The sequence below is a fragment of the Fusarium redolens genome (assembly GCF_020744475.1).
Source record: "Fusarium redolens strain MPI-CAGE-AT-0023 chromosome Unknown BKA55scaffold_1, whole genome shotgun sequence".
Classification (NCBI taxonomy): Eukaryota; Fungi; Ascomycota; class Sordariomycetes; order Hypocreales; family Nectriaceae; genus Fusarium; species Fusarium redolens.
Window position 1 is genome coordinate 4,623,439 of NW_025763664.1, and position 15,223 is coordinate 4,638,661.

The 15,223-nt window shown below is 48.4% G+C and overlaps 5 protein-coding genes across 5 annotated transcripts; 2 read left to right on the plus strand and 3 right to left on the minus strand.

Annotated features, from left to right (window-relative positions):
* Positions 1-20: 20 nt before the first annotated feature.
* Positions 21-2,744, minus strand: BKA55DRAFT_49034 (uncharacterized protein). Its single transcript, XM_046186251.1, has one exon. It carries the CDS (start codon positions 2,635-2,637, stop codon positions 415-417), a length of 2,223 nt encoding a protein of 740 aa, XP_046057220.1. The 5' UTR covers positions 2,638-2,744; the 3' UTR covers positions 21-414.
* Positions 2,745-5,735: 2,991 nt separating this feature from the next.
* BKA55DRAFT_498426 (alternative oxidase-domain-containing protein) lies at positions 5,736-6,903 on the minus strand (the record flags this gene model as incomplete). The annotated part of the gene is made up of 3 exons (XM_046186547.1): positions 5,736-5,945; positions 5,995-6,393; positions 6,451-6,903. 3 exons carry the CDS (start codon positions 6,901-6,903, stop codon positions 5,736-5,738), a joined length of 1,062 nt encoding a protein of 353 aa, XP_046057221.1.
* A 2,214-nt stretch (positions 6,904-9,117) lies between these two features.
* BKA55DRAFT_683511 (eukaryotic translation initiation factor 3 subunit J) lies at positions 9,118-10,228 on the plus strand (the record flags this gene model as incomplete). The annotated part of the gene is made up of 4 exons (XM_046198519.1): positions 9,118-9,136; positions 9,292-9,398; positions 9,467-10,161; positions 10,213-10,228. 4 exons carry the CDS (start codon positions 9,118-9,120, stop codon positions 10,226-10,228), a joined length of 837 nt encoding a protein of 278 aa, XP_046057222.1.
* A 519-nt stretch (positions 10,229-10,747) lies between these two features.
* Positions 10,748-13,587, minus strand: BKA55DRAFT_631980 (mitochondrial distribution and morphology proteins-domain-containing protein). The gene is made up of 2 exons (XM_046196958.1): positions 12,570-13,587; positions 10,748-12,520 (listed from the first exon to the last, which is right to left on the minus strand). Exons 1-2 carry the CDS (start codon positions 13,396-13,398, stop codon positions 11,115-11,117), a joined length of 2,235 nt encoding a protein of 744 aa, XP_046057223.1. The 5' UTR covers positions 13,399-13,587; the 3' UTR covers positions 10,748-11,114.
* Positions 13,588-13,866: 279 nt separating this feature from the next.
* On the plus strand, positions 13,867-14,757 carry BKA55DRAFT_533050 (uncharacterized protein; the record flags this gene model as incomplete). The annotated part of the gene is made up of 3 exons (XM_046189413.1): positions 13,867-13,939; positions 14,003-14,145; positions 14,200-14,757. 3 exons carry the CDS (start codon positions 13,867-13,869, stop codon positions 14,755-14,757), a joined length of 774 nt encoding a protein of 257 aa, XP_046057224.1.
* Positions 14,758-15,223: the final 466 nt, after the last annotated feature.

A 15,223-nucleotide genomic window follows, 5' to 3' on the forward strand; every position in this document is an offset into this window, starting at 1 on the left:
TCAGGATGTATGAACCATGTACAGACCAAAAATTGAAAAACAAGCTTCATTTACACAACCTAGTCAAATTGAGCGAGAAATAAGAGATAACAAAGACAAGTCATATCGAAGAAACAGAACAGACTAGATATGGTATCTATGCGCGTACCGTCTATACCCAACACTCCCCCAAAAAAGAAAAAAAAATTGATAAATATCACCCCATATCCAATTGTATAACCGTTGTGATGTAGTAACCACGCCCCATCTAGCAGTATCCAAAGGACACCCATGAAGTAAAAAAACAACAATTCCCCGGGGGTGGACAAAGAAGTAGGGCGAAAGGTAAAGAACGCTGGCAACAAAAACAAAAAATAAAAAAAGACATTGATCGCGTCAACAGTGTATGCATCTCTTATGGCGAGTGAACCCATTTTACCGGCCCCCAAAATCGCTCGCGTATCCCATTTCACCAAAGCCTTGACCCATCCCGCCCTCACCAAACCCTGTGCCAGGGCCACTCACGTATCCACCGTCTTCGTTTTCGTCATAGTCACTGGCATCAAACGATGAACGACCACTAACCTCATCGTCCATACCAGCGTTCACATCGGGTGTAGACCAGTTCAGCTGAGCCAATGCGGGATATTGGGCCAAGAGAGCCGCTGGAAGCATTGGGTTGCCAGAAGGATCCATAGGATAAATAGGGCCATCCATCGGCATATTGGATGCAGCAGCCATGCTCTGCGCCATGTTCTGTTGCATCCGTTGTTCTTGCCAGAGTCTCTGTCGTTCCATCATTTCTTCATCTAACAAAGGCTTGATGCAGATGCGACCAGCTTCAGACCTAAAATGACGGCCTAGAGCATCGGCACGGGCAAATCTTCTACCACATCCCCATTGACCTCCAACCTTGAGATCACCTTTGCATACAAACTTCTTTTCTCCGGAGTGAAGACTCTCGTGTCGCTTGCGATCGTGTTGTCTAGCAAAGGCCTTTCCGCATACAGTACACACGAAAGGGCGCTCATCTGTGTGAGTTCTCAGATGTGAGCGCAAGTTGTACGCACGAGTAAATCGTTTGGGACACAATGTGCACTGGAAAGTGGCAGGGTGTTTCTGAACCCGCTTGGCGGCCCCGCTGTCCTGGTTGTTCTGGTACTCAGGATCGGCCAGTCGAAGAGCGATAACGTTGTTGGGGACAGCCGATGTGGACTGTCTTCTCCTGGAGGGTGAAGTCCCTGCTTGCCTGTCTAGAGGAGACAAAGATCTGGAGTCTGCTCTCGCTGCTAAATCGGCGCCTAGGGAAGGTGAGATGATGTTGGCATTGCCCTGGCGACCTAGCAGACCGCCACCAGGATGGAAAGGGTCTGTCACTGCACGCGGACGGGATCGGGGGCGACCTAAGAGGTGTAAGCTAGTTTCAACAGCTATGGTTTCGGTCTCAAACATACCTCTGTCTGGTGGGGTCAGAGAATCCTGATCCATACGAGATTTGGGAGTATCAAAAGCGCCTTGCTTAGCATTTGTAGGCGCAAAGTCAATATTGATCGCAGGGGGGGCCATCGACGACAAATCGGCGCCCGAAGGCTGGAGGGAAGGGAAAGCCTCGACGGGCGCTGAGACGTCGGGATAGGTAGAGGGAACTCCATATGGATTGTGAGGACCTGCCAATCCAAAACTGTTTTGATTCAGCTGGTTCAAGTCCGGCATCTGCTGGGGAACAATGCGGGGGCTAATCGCGGGACTATGGGAAGGACTACGACCCTGGTGTCCAGGACTACCACCGACCTGAGGGTCGGAGAGACTAAAGTTACCCATGCTCAACACCTCTTGATATAGACTGCCATCGGAAGGACGATGGGCAGGTGAGTGCCCACCGATATCAGTCTCAAAGGACTCAGCACTAACAAGGTTCGGTGATGGAGCCACAGACGAGACGTCCGAGTACTCAGATGGTGTGCGACGGTGACGCTGGAATTGAGGTTGATTCCAATCAGCTATCTGGTTTGGGAGCAATGCATCTGCAGGGCCCAGTGAAGTATGTCGCGAATGGCTAGGCGGTGAAGAGAACTGGTGCTGGTTAAAGGCGGGCGACTGGCGAGCAGAACCAGGTTGCTGAGCATCGTGCTGGAATAGATGAGGAGGGGTAGGCGAGTGATGCCCTTGCGACGCCATGGTATTCATGTCGTTAGGATTGAGTGTAGACTGGTCGAACAAGGGGGTGTTGAATTGGTCACCCTGACCACTGGGATTCGGAAAGAGAGAGAAGTCGTTGTCGTTGAGGTTCGGCGACAGGTAAGCTGCCTGAGCCTGGTTATTGAAGGGTAGCGAGGTGTCGGAGCCGGCAGGATGCTGTCCAAATGAAGCGGTGTTATTGGGGTCGAGAATAGCGGGGTCGGACAGGTTGGCTTGAGCGAAGGAGTTGCTCTGTTGATGCGCAGGAGGAAGGAAAGAAGGCGATTGCTGAGGGCTGAGGAAACCTGAATTGTTGAAGGCCTCGTAGGACTGTTGAGCGGACTGGTCGAGAGTGAGACCAAGGCCAACGGATGGATCGTTATGCTGATAGGGCGCCGGCGACGGGGAATGAGAATGGTTTATATGAGGCTGTTGATGGCCAGCCGAAGGCGACCGGCCTCGTTGAGCTTGTTGATCCATGATGTTTCCGAGTTTAGAAGCAGACGAAGTACTGCAGAATACTGTAGACAAGGCAGACTCTGGAGTCAGCCTTCAGGCACCGTGGCGATGCCGGGGGCTGTGCGCTTTCAAGGTGATGCAATGGGCGGGGGACTGTCCTATCACGGCGGCCGACGCGTGGAAGGGGTTGCGAAACGCGCAGTTTGAGCGGGAATGGTGTAGTTTGAAGTAGATGAATGCGACGTGTAGAAACTCGGTATCGTTTTGCGTATGATATTGAAGGTGAATGCTGTCGTAATCTGTCGGATGTGCAGATGAAGATGATGGTGGAGATGAGTTGCTTGGGTTGCGGTGGGATACGGTGCGGCGGGTATTGTACTGTAATCAGTACCACAGCACAACAGCACGAATAAATGCAAGCAGCGACGGCGTTAAAATTAACAAGGTTGGTCGGTCAGTGTCTTGACGACGACAGGAGCTATACCTGATATAGGGCCAAGACTCTGACAATTTATGTTACTTTGGAAGATTCCGCTCTGGGGAGCTCCAGCTTCTATTAAGGATGAGAAGAGAGTGTGAAAGCCGGGCGGCTACCACTGGTCCGTAGTGTGGTTGTAAGGGAGGGGAGCCTGTCTGTACTCTCTGTATGTGGCTGGTCCCTTTTCATCCAGAATTCCAATGAAAAGCCGACCACACAGAACGGGATGTGGTGCGTCAGATCTGATGTACAGTACAGGCGTCTAAACGCACAAGATCCTCCCCGTGGGATAAGTTAATGTAGGGCCAGAGAGGTGCGGAGGGCTGTGCAGAGACACGTCGAACGAATGGGAACTAGAGCTAGTGTGCCTGAGGTAAGGTACAGTAGATTGAGCAAGGTAGATATAATAGCTTTGGGTTGACAAGTACCGAGGTTTGCTAATTTTAACAGTATTTGAGATGGTTTGATCTGTTGCAAGCGAGGCAGACTTGCTCTCCAGGTTGATGACAATCATGATATCGCTAAATCGACATGGGATAGGTATTAATGGTGTTATATTATTGGGATGAGATGAGTTTCAAGAGGTGAGTAGGGGAATTTGAACTCAATGCAGGTTAAGTAAATACCTAAGTTAATGTGAAAACAACCTCATCAATTTCATTTCACAACTTTGGCTATCCCACGTGTTGTAACGATTGTTTCATCCAAGTATACATTACGATTTTTTATTTCAACTTCATTTATCTTACATTCATTGGGCTTTCGTTTAATTAATTAACGAACTCAGTCTTGAGCAATGGGCACATCCCATTTGTCCCACTCATTTGGGATTGGTGGTTCTCGGTAAATGAGCATCAGCACTATCTAAATATCCAACTGACCACGTCAAGTAGCGGCACTTTTGCGAGTGCAAACTTTGAGTGACATGTAGGACTCTCCTTCTTGGTTATGATTATGAACCTCGTTCACGATATTGGCATGTTTCAATGTTATCCTGCCAATAGCCAGTCCTTCCTAGAAAGATCAAGGTTCTTTCATATTACCTACTCATCATGCCATTAGAGTTTTCGCTAGACAGGAAACTGCCGGATTTAGTGAGCCTTGCACACATCTTCCACTCATTCCTGTATACAGTACTTTCATCAATCTCCGGCACGCGCTTGTTGTCGAATCAGCAGATTTCAAGCAAGGGTTGTTAGAAGCAGCTCCCCACTCACCTCCTCGTTCATGTCACATTCTCTTATGTGCAGGTTTCAGTTGCTTATAAAATCACAGGCAACTGGACAGTTTGAATCACATTTCAGCCCTATTCTATTTCATATCATTCGTTGCGCTACATACGTTTTATGAGTGAAATCAGCATCTTGCCAGGCATATTAGTCGGATAAAGCATTCCACTCATTGGCTGGTAGGCGAGGGAAATGCTTATACCTAATTCAAATGACCATTTTACAGTCTTGTGCTAACCGCAAAAAGCACGTAGCTCAATCGTCAGAGCTTTTAATAGACCATCCTCTGACCTGTCCTGCACTGCCTCTCGAAGAAGTGATGCTTCTAGCGTGCCTCCATGTCCCTGAAGAGAAGCCGCCCAAACAAAATATTGCTCAGACCTCACTCTAGATGCTGGTAAACGTAACTGGGTGGAGAAGAGCCTAACACAATGAAGTCGCCTTGGTAATGCAAATCCATGCTTTACATCATGGTTCACTACCTCATTCGTGCAAATACTGTCCAAAACACATATTCATGCCATAACAGAATACGTACATCCCACTTACACCGCCCCCAGCCTTACACGCGGCCCACGATCCGACCCCACAATCCAAGGCTGTGCTCTCTTTCTCATCGTGTCAGAGCCAGAGGATGATTTGCAGGTAAGCATTGATACAGTCGTGACATCAGTTTCAGCTTGTCACTCATACCCCTGCCTTGCTCGGTGACAGCCGACTCTTCCTTTGCGTTTGAGGATCCTCGCAAGGCAGATTTCGAGGTTTTGCTGACGCGGTCCGGACCGGAGAAAAAGAAGCTTATTAACTAAGGTACCTTACCTTACACTAAAATAAACGCGAACAGGTTTCCACCTTGCCCGAAAAGGCAGGAAGCTCGACATGCGAAATTGAGGTGAAAAATGCTGAAAGTGATGCGGTTATTCTTCAGATTATTGTTACGTATTGCCCGGTAGGTTATGGAGGTATGTACGAGTTTCTCATCAAGACATTATTACGTATGTATGCCTTTTGTGAGATAGTATTATTTTCGAAACTTTTGGTGGCACGGTTCTTCTCGATTTATCTACTCCTACTTTCACATGCTTTGTGGTTGAGATAATCGAAACGTTTTACCACTGGAATATTGCTTTTTCTTTCAATCAACTAAAACAATGCTCCTAAGTCCGTCAAGAGTAGGGATTCTATACGCCGAGCGCCATCAAATGCAAACTTGTGTTGGAAGAACTAAGCAAACTCCTTCTAAAGTTGAAAACACAATTTCCCAGTGGTATCATATCCAAATAACCAAGAATTACAATACTCAACCCAAGCGCTTCCGGACATTTCAAACAAATGAGACAAGGTATTTCGTACAAACTCGTCAAATGTCACGAGGGGTTATCCGTCTAATGTTGGTGATCGCTGTGACAATCCTAGATGACTTCGACGCGATCGTAGCCAGTGGGCTTTAGTGCAGGCTTGGGTGGCGCACGATCCTTGTACTCGCTGACGAATGGGTTTGGATCCTCTGTTTGGTTGAGGTTACCAAGTGTGTGGTTGACTCCTCGGTGAGTGGCCTCATCAGCCCTGATGTAGAGGATCAAGTCCTTCATCGTACGGTGCTCCTTTGGCATCTTCCAGTACTAAAGAAGCATCAATATTGGATATCTCAGAGTATTGATAAGTACTCACCTGGACGGCAATGTCAGGGATCTCGAACTTGGGGTCGCTCCACTTAGGTAAGTTGCCATCCTCTATCTCCTTGATACAACGAGTATAGGTGTGGACAGCCTCTTCCTCAAGGTACCCGACAAACCTGTGGACAATTTTGGGCGAGATGAGATAAGACACAAACAGACTGTTGAAGAAGACGCCCTGAGCACCGATGATCATCGTCTTCATGAACCAACCAGGCTCACACATCTTCATAAAAGTCAAAAGATGCATCCGCTCGTTGTAGCTCTCCTCGAGGAGTGTTTCGATCCAACCGTTATCTCGTTTCATGCGTCGAAGACTGCCGAGATGTCGCAGCATGCCCCCAACCATGCCTGGAACTCCCGCCACGCTCTCGAGAAAGATGAATCGAATCAACTTTTTTTCGTCAGTCTATGGTTTCGAGATATGTTGCACAGATGGGATATGACTTACCCATTGAGCCTCGGTGAGTGGCTTCTGAGCCTCGATGGCTGTAGTCGGCTTGGTCTTGTCAGACTTCTGATCACGGTCCATACCTGTGGCCTTGTCCATGCAATATCTGGCAAAGCGGACAATCTTCCAGGCTGTATAGTCACCGACTGTCTTGGGAGGTCGGTGAGCGGGTTCGACCGCCAGCATTTCATCGTATGTGTAACCTTCGTGTGGCCAGGCTGGCTTGGTCGTCTGGATATGTGGCGTCTCCTTGACTGGAAAGAAGTCACGAAGTTGGTTCGTCGGTGTCGATGAGAAGAGTCGATGTTGCTGGGAAGCGGCACAACCGGCTCGAAGAGTTATGGGAGCTCTTGCCAGAGATGAGGAAGAAGATATGGTTCGAGCAAAGCCAAGTGCAGCAGCTTTTGCCGCCTGTCGTGAAGCTTGGCTGTGCTGAAGTTGGATTGACAACATTGGGATGAGCAAGACTTTTGATGTCTTCAGTATAAAGTATGTTTATTGAAGGTATCTGCCTCGTCTTATCAATGATCGAGCTGATTGTTTGATAGGAAGATACTATGATAAAGCTTCTGCCTGAGGAGGTCGAGCTGGGCCTTTATATGTATTCCAGAGATAAGCCTACAGAGAGGCGTGTCTGCATGTCAGACGCCATCCCCATCGTACCCCCCCGGGTCCAATCGAGAGCGAGTAAATTCTAGTCTCTGTATGAGCAAAATATCTAAGTGCCGTGTTAATTCGGCGTGAAATTGCTGACAAGAGACGTTACCAAGACAAAGTTCACGAAGACAGACCGGGACAAATACTCAAGGTGAGCGGCGTCTGCGGCACACCGTGGCCGCCGCTAACTAAAACCGGGGCCAACTGTCTAAGTCTAACCCAGCCAAGCTGTTCAGACGAGTAGTCCTTGTCAATTACGATGGTCCGCAGGGGCCCAAGCAATCGGGACAGGCAGTGGAAACGCTAGAAAGAGCTTCCCGAAGACCTAAATCGGGAACATGACAAAGATCCGTCATAGGGTGCGGCTCAAAAGTTTCGCTGCCACGTGAGTGAGGTTCATCGGGAGGACTCGGATGTCGACTACTTACACAGCACTCGCTGCAGAAATCAGGAATTCTGGCTTAGGAATCACTCACGATCTGACATCAACGAAGAGGCTGATGGCACGTGCTATAAACGGACCTATTATTTTGACTACTGTCAAAACTTGCTCACTAAATTAGGAGCATTTTTTAAACACCGGTCTGATGCGGATACAGCAGCTGATATCGGGATTTCTCGATACCAACACTGCACAGTTGACATTATCCCTTGGCCTTTTAAAACTCAAGGGGGATTTTTCGGGACACTGATACGTATTCATTGGGTGAATCAATGGGCTTTGATGGTCAGCTGCTTGTGTGAATCCTCGTATAATCGGAGATGCTGGAGATGTTGACTTGAATCGATATATCGTGGTCTAATCCCAGCGATACAAGTATTGAACTTGACAACTTCTCCCTTGGTAAGAATGACAAAGCTTGACATGTCATGTGAAGAAACAATACCTGGTGTGGACAATTGATGAATCGTTCATATTGAACTTGTCTGCGATGACCGACCGCATAACATCCAGAAGGTATATGAAACAGAGAATTGGTTGCCTCTATCTAAGAGTGTAGAGACCATATAGAAAATGTGTAGCCCGGGGGTAATTACGACATATCTCTCATCATCATATATTTGTTGGGCCCAATTTATGGAAAGCATATTGCATAAAAGTAAGGGAGCCATACTACCACAAAAAGAACTACGCATGATGGGTGTTGGTGCTACCGGGTAGGCCATGCTAAAATGCTTGCCGGAACATTTACACCTACCTCTGCGATGGTATTCAACGTAAAATGAAGGCCAATCATCGGTGATTCATATTTCTAAGGTTTCGAGCGCTAGGCGACGGGACTGGCATTGGAGTGCTGGGGAAAAAAAAGAAAGAAAAAAACAGCGTGGTTTCAGAGTTGGCACTTAGATAGCCTCACGGACTGGTTAAATAAGGTAGCCAGAGCATTCACATTTCACGGTATCAAAACAGTAACAAATAAGAAGATAGCGCAGATAGACATAATTAGACATTACGCCGTAATTTAGAAGGATATATTCTTAAAGTCTAATTTGACCATTATGAAATTGGCCGTGGATATCATGACTGACGTCAAGGTTTTTAAATACTAGGAAAAGGTGCCCCAAAAAAAATCCAGCTAAAACTTTCACGAAAAAAAAAAAGCCCCTCCTTCAGATCGACAACCCCTCCATCCCACTTGTCCTGGTTGGGAGCAAAGGCTTTCTGCCTGAAGAGAAAATTACAACACTGTAGGTTTTATAAATGCGTTTAAAGTTCCTATTAGACTGAAAAGTTTCTCGTGGTATCTATATATAGTAGAGAAACAATATTGATTTAAATCCAGAGCATACGAGTGTTTTCCGTTTACGCTCCCTTCCTTTGTTCCTTGTTTTCAAGATCCGTCTTCGACCCGTTTTGTACCGCAGCATCAAACACCCACCCACACTCACTCGCACAACTCACACAAAACTTACCCTTCGCACATCCTCGCACACCAGAAACCCACCTGCAACTTCAACTCTGTCAACCACCAAACGCGATCCTATACTATCTTGTCAGAAACAGACACCATGCCTCCTAAGAAGTGGGGTACGTATTAACACCTTCTAAACAACCAGTCTGGAACCCATACACAGACTACCGTGAAGTCTCGAGCGAAATGGACATTTGCGGGGTTGTTGGGTTTGATGCTTGCACGACAAGCAACGTCATTGAAGAACATAGCGGCTAACAAGCGCATCCAGACGATGAAGAGAGCGACGACAGCAGCTCCTCCGGCTCTCCTGTTGTCGGTGCCGGTGCTGCTGCCGCTTCTCGACGCAAGTTTGACGACGAAGAGGACGATGGCGATGTAAGTCTTCTGCCCCCGCCAGGTGTTGTCGACTCTCGAATCCCTGACACCTTTCTCCCTATCAACAGGTTCTAGATTCATGGGACGCCGATGACGACTCTGAGGCCGAGCGAGAGAAAGAGCGCAAGGCTGCCGAGGCCAAGCAGAAGGCTGCCGCTGCCGCTGCCGCGGCCAAGAAGCCAAAAGGCCAGCGAATTGCTGAGCACCAGGCCGAGCGTGCCCAGCAGAAAGCCGGTGCCGCCAATGTCGAGGAATATGAAGAGACCGAGGCCGAGAAGCGTGAGCGACTCCGACGCACTGAGCAGGAAGCCGATCTCGCCCACGCCGCCGATATGTTTGGAGATATTGGTATCAGCGCCGGTCGTGCTAAGTCCCGTCCTGCTGCTGTCGTCGTCGACTCCAACGACCCAACCAAGACTATCGACATTTCCAAGCTGCCTCTCTTCCAGCCCAAGACTAAGGCTCAGTTCGAGACTCTACGCACCACTCTTACTCCCATTATCTCGGCCAACTCAAAGAACGCCCACTACAGCCTGTTCCTCCAGGATTTCACAAAGGCTCTTGCTAAGGATATGCCCAGCGAACAGATCAAGAAGCTCGCCAGTACTATGACTGCTCTGGGTAACGAGAAGATGCGAGAGGAGAAGGCTGCTGATAAAGGAGGCAAGAAGACAAAGGCTGCCAAGACGAAAACGTCGCTGGTTACTGGTCGTGCTAACGCCGCCGACACCACCACCTACGACGATGCTGATGATTTCGGAGAGTGAGTGTCCCCCCCGGCAGGCTACTGAGATAGTGTACTGACCCTCTCCAGTGATGACTTTATGTGAAGCGTTGTTAAACAATACAGAAAGGGTAGCTTTCATGCAGGCGCTGACCCGCTGCTTCCCGTTTTAACTTTATACCTATCTGCCCCCTATCCATCGAGTCGACTCTTCGCCAAGCTGGGCGAACTCGTGACATGCCGTTGATGCAAACGCCACTTTGTGGTTTCACGATATTGCCATGAAACCCTCTTGGGTGCTCGAACATGACAAGGGCAGCAGAGCGAGGGTGGTGGATCAGAAAGAAGTGTGCCTTAGACTCAAAAGGTGGTGAATACACGGAAGAGTGGAGGGCGCCAAGGATCATATATAGGAACGATGCCGGACCAGCTTCACAGCAGCATATTTCGTGCTCTCAGCATACTCTTCACACGGGCTTGGTATATGGAATTGCTTTTGACGACCAGACGCCATGGGAATCTGATGCATATGTTGATTAGTGTCTCTTTTCGCAACTCGTTAGATAAAAACTAGAGGGCGCTTTACATTGCATTGGAAGAAATGGAACACTGTTGGGTCTCGTCTGTATAGCTCATAGATCATGTTCATTTGTATACCGGAGGCTACTTATGCTGTTTCGTGTGATGAACGCTGCCACTATGGCAAGGGTATCTCATCAGTTACCGCCCATCATGTTGCTCCTATAAGCGATTAAGGAGTAGAGTAAGATCATGGGCGAGTTCCTCATCGTTCATATGTAAAATCCCACCAACGCCAGTCACAGTCAGCCGTATCATAAAATTCCAATCTTGAACGCCTTTGTCGCCTTTCCTTTACACAAGCCACTGCTCTTACACAACGCCGATAAAATATACAAAGCCGCACATGTATCGCCATTCGACCCGCATGCTCCGATTATACTCGAACAGAGCAGGAGCCCGTGGGAGGGAAATCACACCACATTGCCCGCCATCCCCATAAAGAGGGCATGGACCGCAAGCGACAAGGTCCAGAATCCAACCTTTTTGAACCGTCGAACACGGCTCTGCTGGTTTTCGACGTCATTCGCAAATGCATCATATGTCTCCGCTGACATATCGTTCATTAGACCACAGTCAAAGATCGACCAGCTGCCATCGAAATCGCTGGCTCGTTTCACGATACGGCAATTGATTGGTATATATGTCTTCTTGGCGTTGATGTAAGCAACGATAGGGCGGACCAGGGCCTGGTTGACGTAAGACATGTCCTTGGTGAAAAGAGGTACTGCGGCTTTGACGTCGTTCATGGAGATCCGGAGGTCCATGATAAGGTAGCGACGCTCATCCTCACTTGTCTGTGGATCGGCAGCTGGCTTTTCGCCGTGAATATCTCCAGCTGAGTCTGAAAGGTGCCCTGATGTAAGAAGGGCAGGGCCTTGCTCTTGGATATTGCGCATGAAGCGATGCCTGTTTGTGTCGACGATTTCTTCAAGCTGGTCGTAGAAGTCGGCCATGACCTTCGTGATGCTCTCATCGGTGTCAGCGGGAAACATGACATCAGCAACAATATCAACATTCCCTTCGTATATCCAGCCAAAAGGCCCCTCAACACCACGGTTGAGATGGTCTATCTTCAACCCATCAATTCGGAGCCGACTGAACTTTTTCCACGCCTTAGGATCACCAAAACCGACCGAAGCTTCTGGGTCACCATTGCCACTAGGTACCACGCCGTGGACTTGTCGGGGATGGATCGTAAACAGAGAACCATCGTAAGACCCTGACATGTGGTTGGCTGAAAGGAAATCGTAGAAGAGCCACTGCTTGCGAAGCTGGGGCAGTTCGCAAGAGAAGATGCTGATAGAGAATGGTCGGAACCCGCCCGGTTGATGGACGGTGAGTAATAGGTCCTCCATCTTGAACTTTTCGATCTCAAAATCTCCTGGTTGGTGCTTATGACGATATGACAGAGGATCGACCTCCTCGGCTGGCCATGTCACTGAAGTTCGGTCAATGACACCGCGAACACCCTTGATCTCAACATCTTTCAACAATCCCTTGCCATTCCACCAGTTCAAGAATGACAACGTGACGTTGACAGTTGAAAGAGTAACATCAAATTGAGTGTAGTTTCCATCGTCCTCCGTCTCTGATGTTCCCACGAGATCTGCTTTGCGGCCAGCAGCAGCTTCGGCGGCAGCATCCGATGAGCCTTTGCTTACGGATGAGACGTTACCTTGGCCAGGTCGTCGAGACACAAAAACGTTGCGGAAAGAGATAACATTATCGCGCCACTTGGGAACAATAGCAGACTCGAAAACAACGGTAACGCCAGCAGACTGTGTCAAATAGTCACCTACCCATTGCGCGAGCGTTTCTGGTGTATGTTAGCATGCAGATCCCTCGTGCGAAACACTCTACCATACCTTGGGCAACAACAGTGTTGATTGACAAAATGATCAGAGAGAAGAAGGTGGTTGTTCCGACGATAATCCAAGCGAGGTGACCGAAAAGAAACCAGGAAACAAAAGCACCCCATTCGTCAATATTCCACGGTCTCATACTCCTAATCGACACCCATTTTAAACGAACCTTGAGTCGCTGCCAAAAGCCGTTGGCGGCCTCGAGCAGTTCCTCTTTGGTGGGCCGATGCGGCATTCTCGGCAGGTGTAGATAGGACATGTAAGAGACTGGCTCGGAATCCGCCCCTGTAGGGTCTTGTTTCCCGGGCTGATTGGAACCATCTTTGTTTGTTTCGTTTAATGTCGAAGTTTTGACCCTTTTCAGATCTTCTGTTGTTTTAGCTGGTGTGGGGGAAACATCCGCGATATCCTTGCCGCAAGAGCATTTTGACCCATTACCCTTACTGTTACCACTACCACTGTATAATCGTTGCTGTTGCCATGGCTTCGATGACCAATATGACCATTGGGATATTTGATGAATTGAAGCGTGAGTCGTAAGAGGAATTATTCGCTCGGGCACAGATCTTCGAGGCTGAATTGTATGGCGCAATGAAAAGGCTGGTGTGACAGGCACCGCATTGTCTGAGATTGGATTAAAAGTCTGACATTTTCGGTGTGAATGATTAAATCGAGTATTTGAGGGCACGACTGTCGCCGGTAAGAATGGCCATCTCCAACCAATTTCTGCAAGAGGACGTATGGTAATCGAAGAGAATGTTGCTGGAGAAGAATTGAAGCAGATCCCAAAGCAACGCCCGATCATAGAAGAGGGGATACCCTTAGCCATCATTCCAGCATCATGGTGCCTGACTGAAAAACAATGCGACACTCAGAACGTGAGTAGGGCGAAATGAGAGCCAAACGAACTTTGCTGTTGTAGTGTCTAGGATTGAAGCAAGATTACGGAGGAAAAGTTGGTCGGAGTTAATGAACAACAGATTCCGTCACTGCAAATGCTAACTAACCAAAGCTGCACTTCCATGGTTCTGGTTGGAAAAGTCACTCCATGACGCGCCTGGCTGTTAAAGGCAGCGAACCAATCGATAAGCTACGATAAGCCACACAAATTTTTGATCAGTTTGCTCGAAAGTCACCAACGCCCCCACCAAACCAACCTCTGATACCCTTAGATGTGTGTGAATTTGACTCCGACGAATTTTCTGCGACCGAGTATTGACATATACTTGCCTCGAGACCAGTCTTGAAACCCCGGTGCAATAAATTATTGCAAGACAAAGCTACTTGTTCATTATTCAGAATGTCTGCGCCGACCGCTTTGAAGAAGGCAGAGGATGCCCCGCCCGCCGTGGACGTTGCGCTCCCAGTCGAAGGTATGAAAAAAATAAAATATCTGAATAAGAGGATCACCGAGACAATATCTGATTGTGATTCAGACAACGACGATGAATTTCTTTTAGATGCGCCTGACGCTCTTCCTACGGATGCGAATGTTCTTGTGCCTGTGGAGGAGAGTAATGAGAATGGAATGGCTATCGATGAGGAAGGACGACCTCGATTTGCGCCTGCCAGAGATATCGTGAGACTCCTGCACCATCATGCCGAGTTTCAATGACTCTAATAATGTTGATAGGACCCTGTTACCCGCGTGGAAACTCGCAAGATCCCTATTCCTCCTCACCGAATGACACCTTTAAAACAGTCATGGACTTCCATCTACCCTCCTCTGGTCGAGCACCTCAAGCTACAATGTCGAATGAACATCAAGCGAAAGACAGTCGAGCTGCGATCATCGAAGCACACCACTGATACTGGAGCACTGCAAAAAGGAGAAGACTTCGTTAAGGCCTTCACTCTCGGGTTCGACGTGGACGATGCCATCGCGCTGCTGCGACTCGACGACCTCTACATCCAAACTTTTGAAATCAAGGATGTGCGAACAATGCACGGCGACAGCCAGGCCCGTGCTATTGGACGAATTGCTGGAAAGGATGGAAAGACCAAGTTTGCTATCGAGAACGCCAGTAGAACCCGAATCGTGCTTGCTGATTCAAAGATTCACATCCTGGGTGGATTCAAGAACATCCACCTTGCCCGGGAGTCGGTTGTGAGCCTGATTCTCGGTAAGCCGCCTGGCAAGGTATACGGCAACCTCCGAACGGTCGCGGCACGAATGAAGGAGCGCTTCTAAATGACGGAAGCTGACGATAGACTTGGGTTGCTACATACGGCGTTACGGGTGGGCAGCATTATGATCTTGAATTATGTGAACAAGGATTAGTCAGTCAAAAATGGGAGGCTGTCATAGCATGTCGATAACGATAAACATTGAGATGAATCGATTTGTCGCTTCATGGATACCCACCAATACCCACGGGCCAACAACGCATGATTGTTTCGGGCTAATTGTAGATACTGGCAGTTGTAGTTGCAGTCAGATCATGTTTGATACACGGCGTTAATATCGCGCCCTCCAGTATCAAACCATGTCTTCGGCCTTACAAGCATTCAGACGTCAACTTCCCACCCAGTTGCGAGGGGGGTGGGATGGCTCGGGTCTCTTGTTGGCTGTAGATTCTCATGAGATGCTGATAGGCACGGACTCAGATCACTCCATTTGCATCCATGTTTATCAGAACACATCAACTATCATCGAC

What these genes read in the sequence shown, in the direction of transcription:
- BKA55DRAFT_631980 (XM_046196958.1), bottom strand. Translation starts at nt 13,398, where the DNA reads ATGATGGCTAAGGGTATCCCCTCTTCTATGATCGGGCGTTGCTTTGGG. An exon ending in CAACACTGTTGTTGCCCAAG is followed by an intron (nt 12,521 to 12,569) that starts GTATGGTAGAGT and finishes AACATACACCAG; the next exon opens with AAACGCTCGCGCAATGGGTA.
- BKA55DRAFT_49034 (XM_046186251.1), bottom strand. Translation starts at nt 2,637, where the DNA reads ATGGATCAACAAGCTCAACGAGGCCGGTCGCCTTCGGCTGGCCATCAA.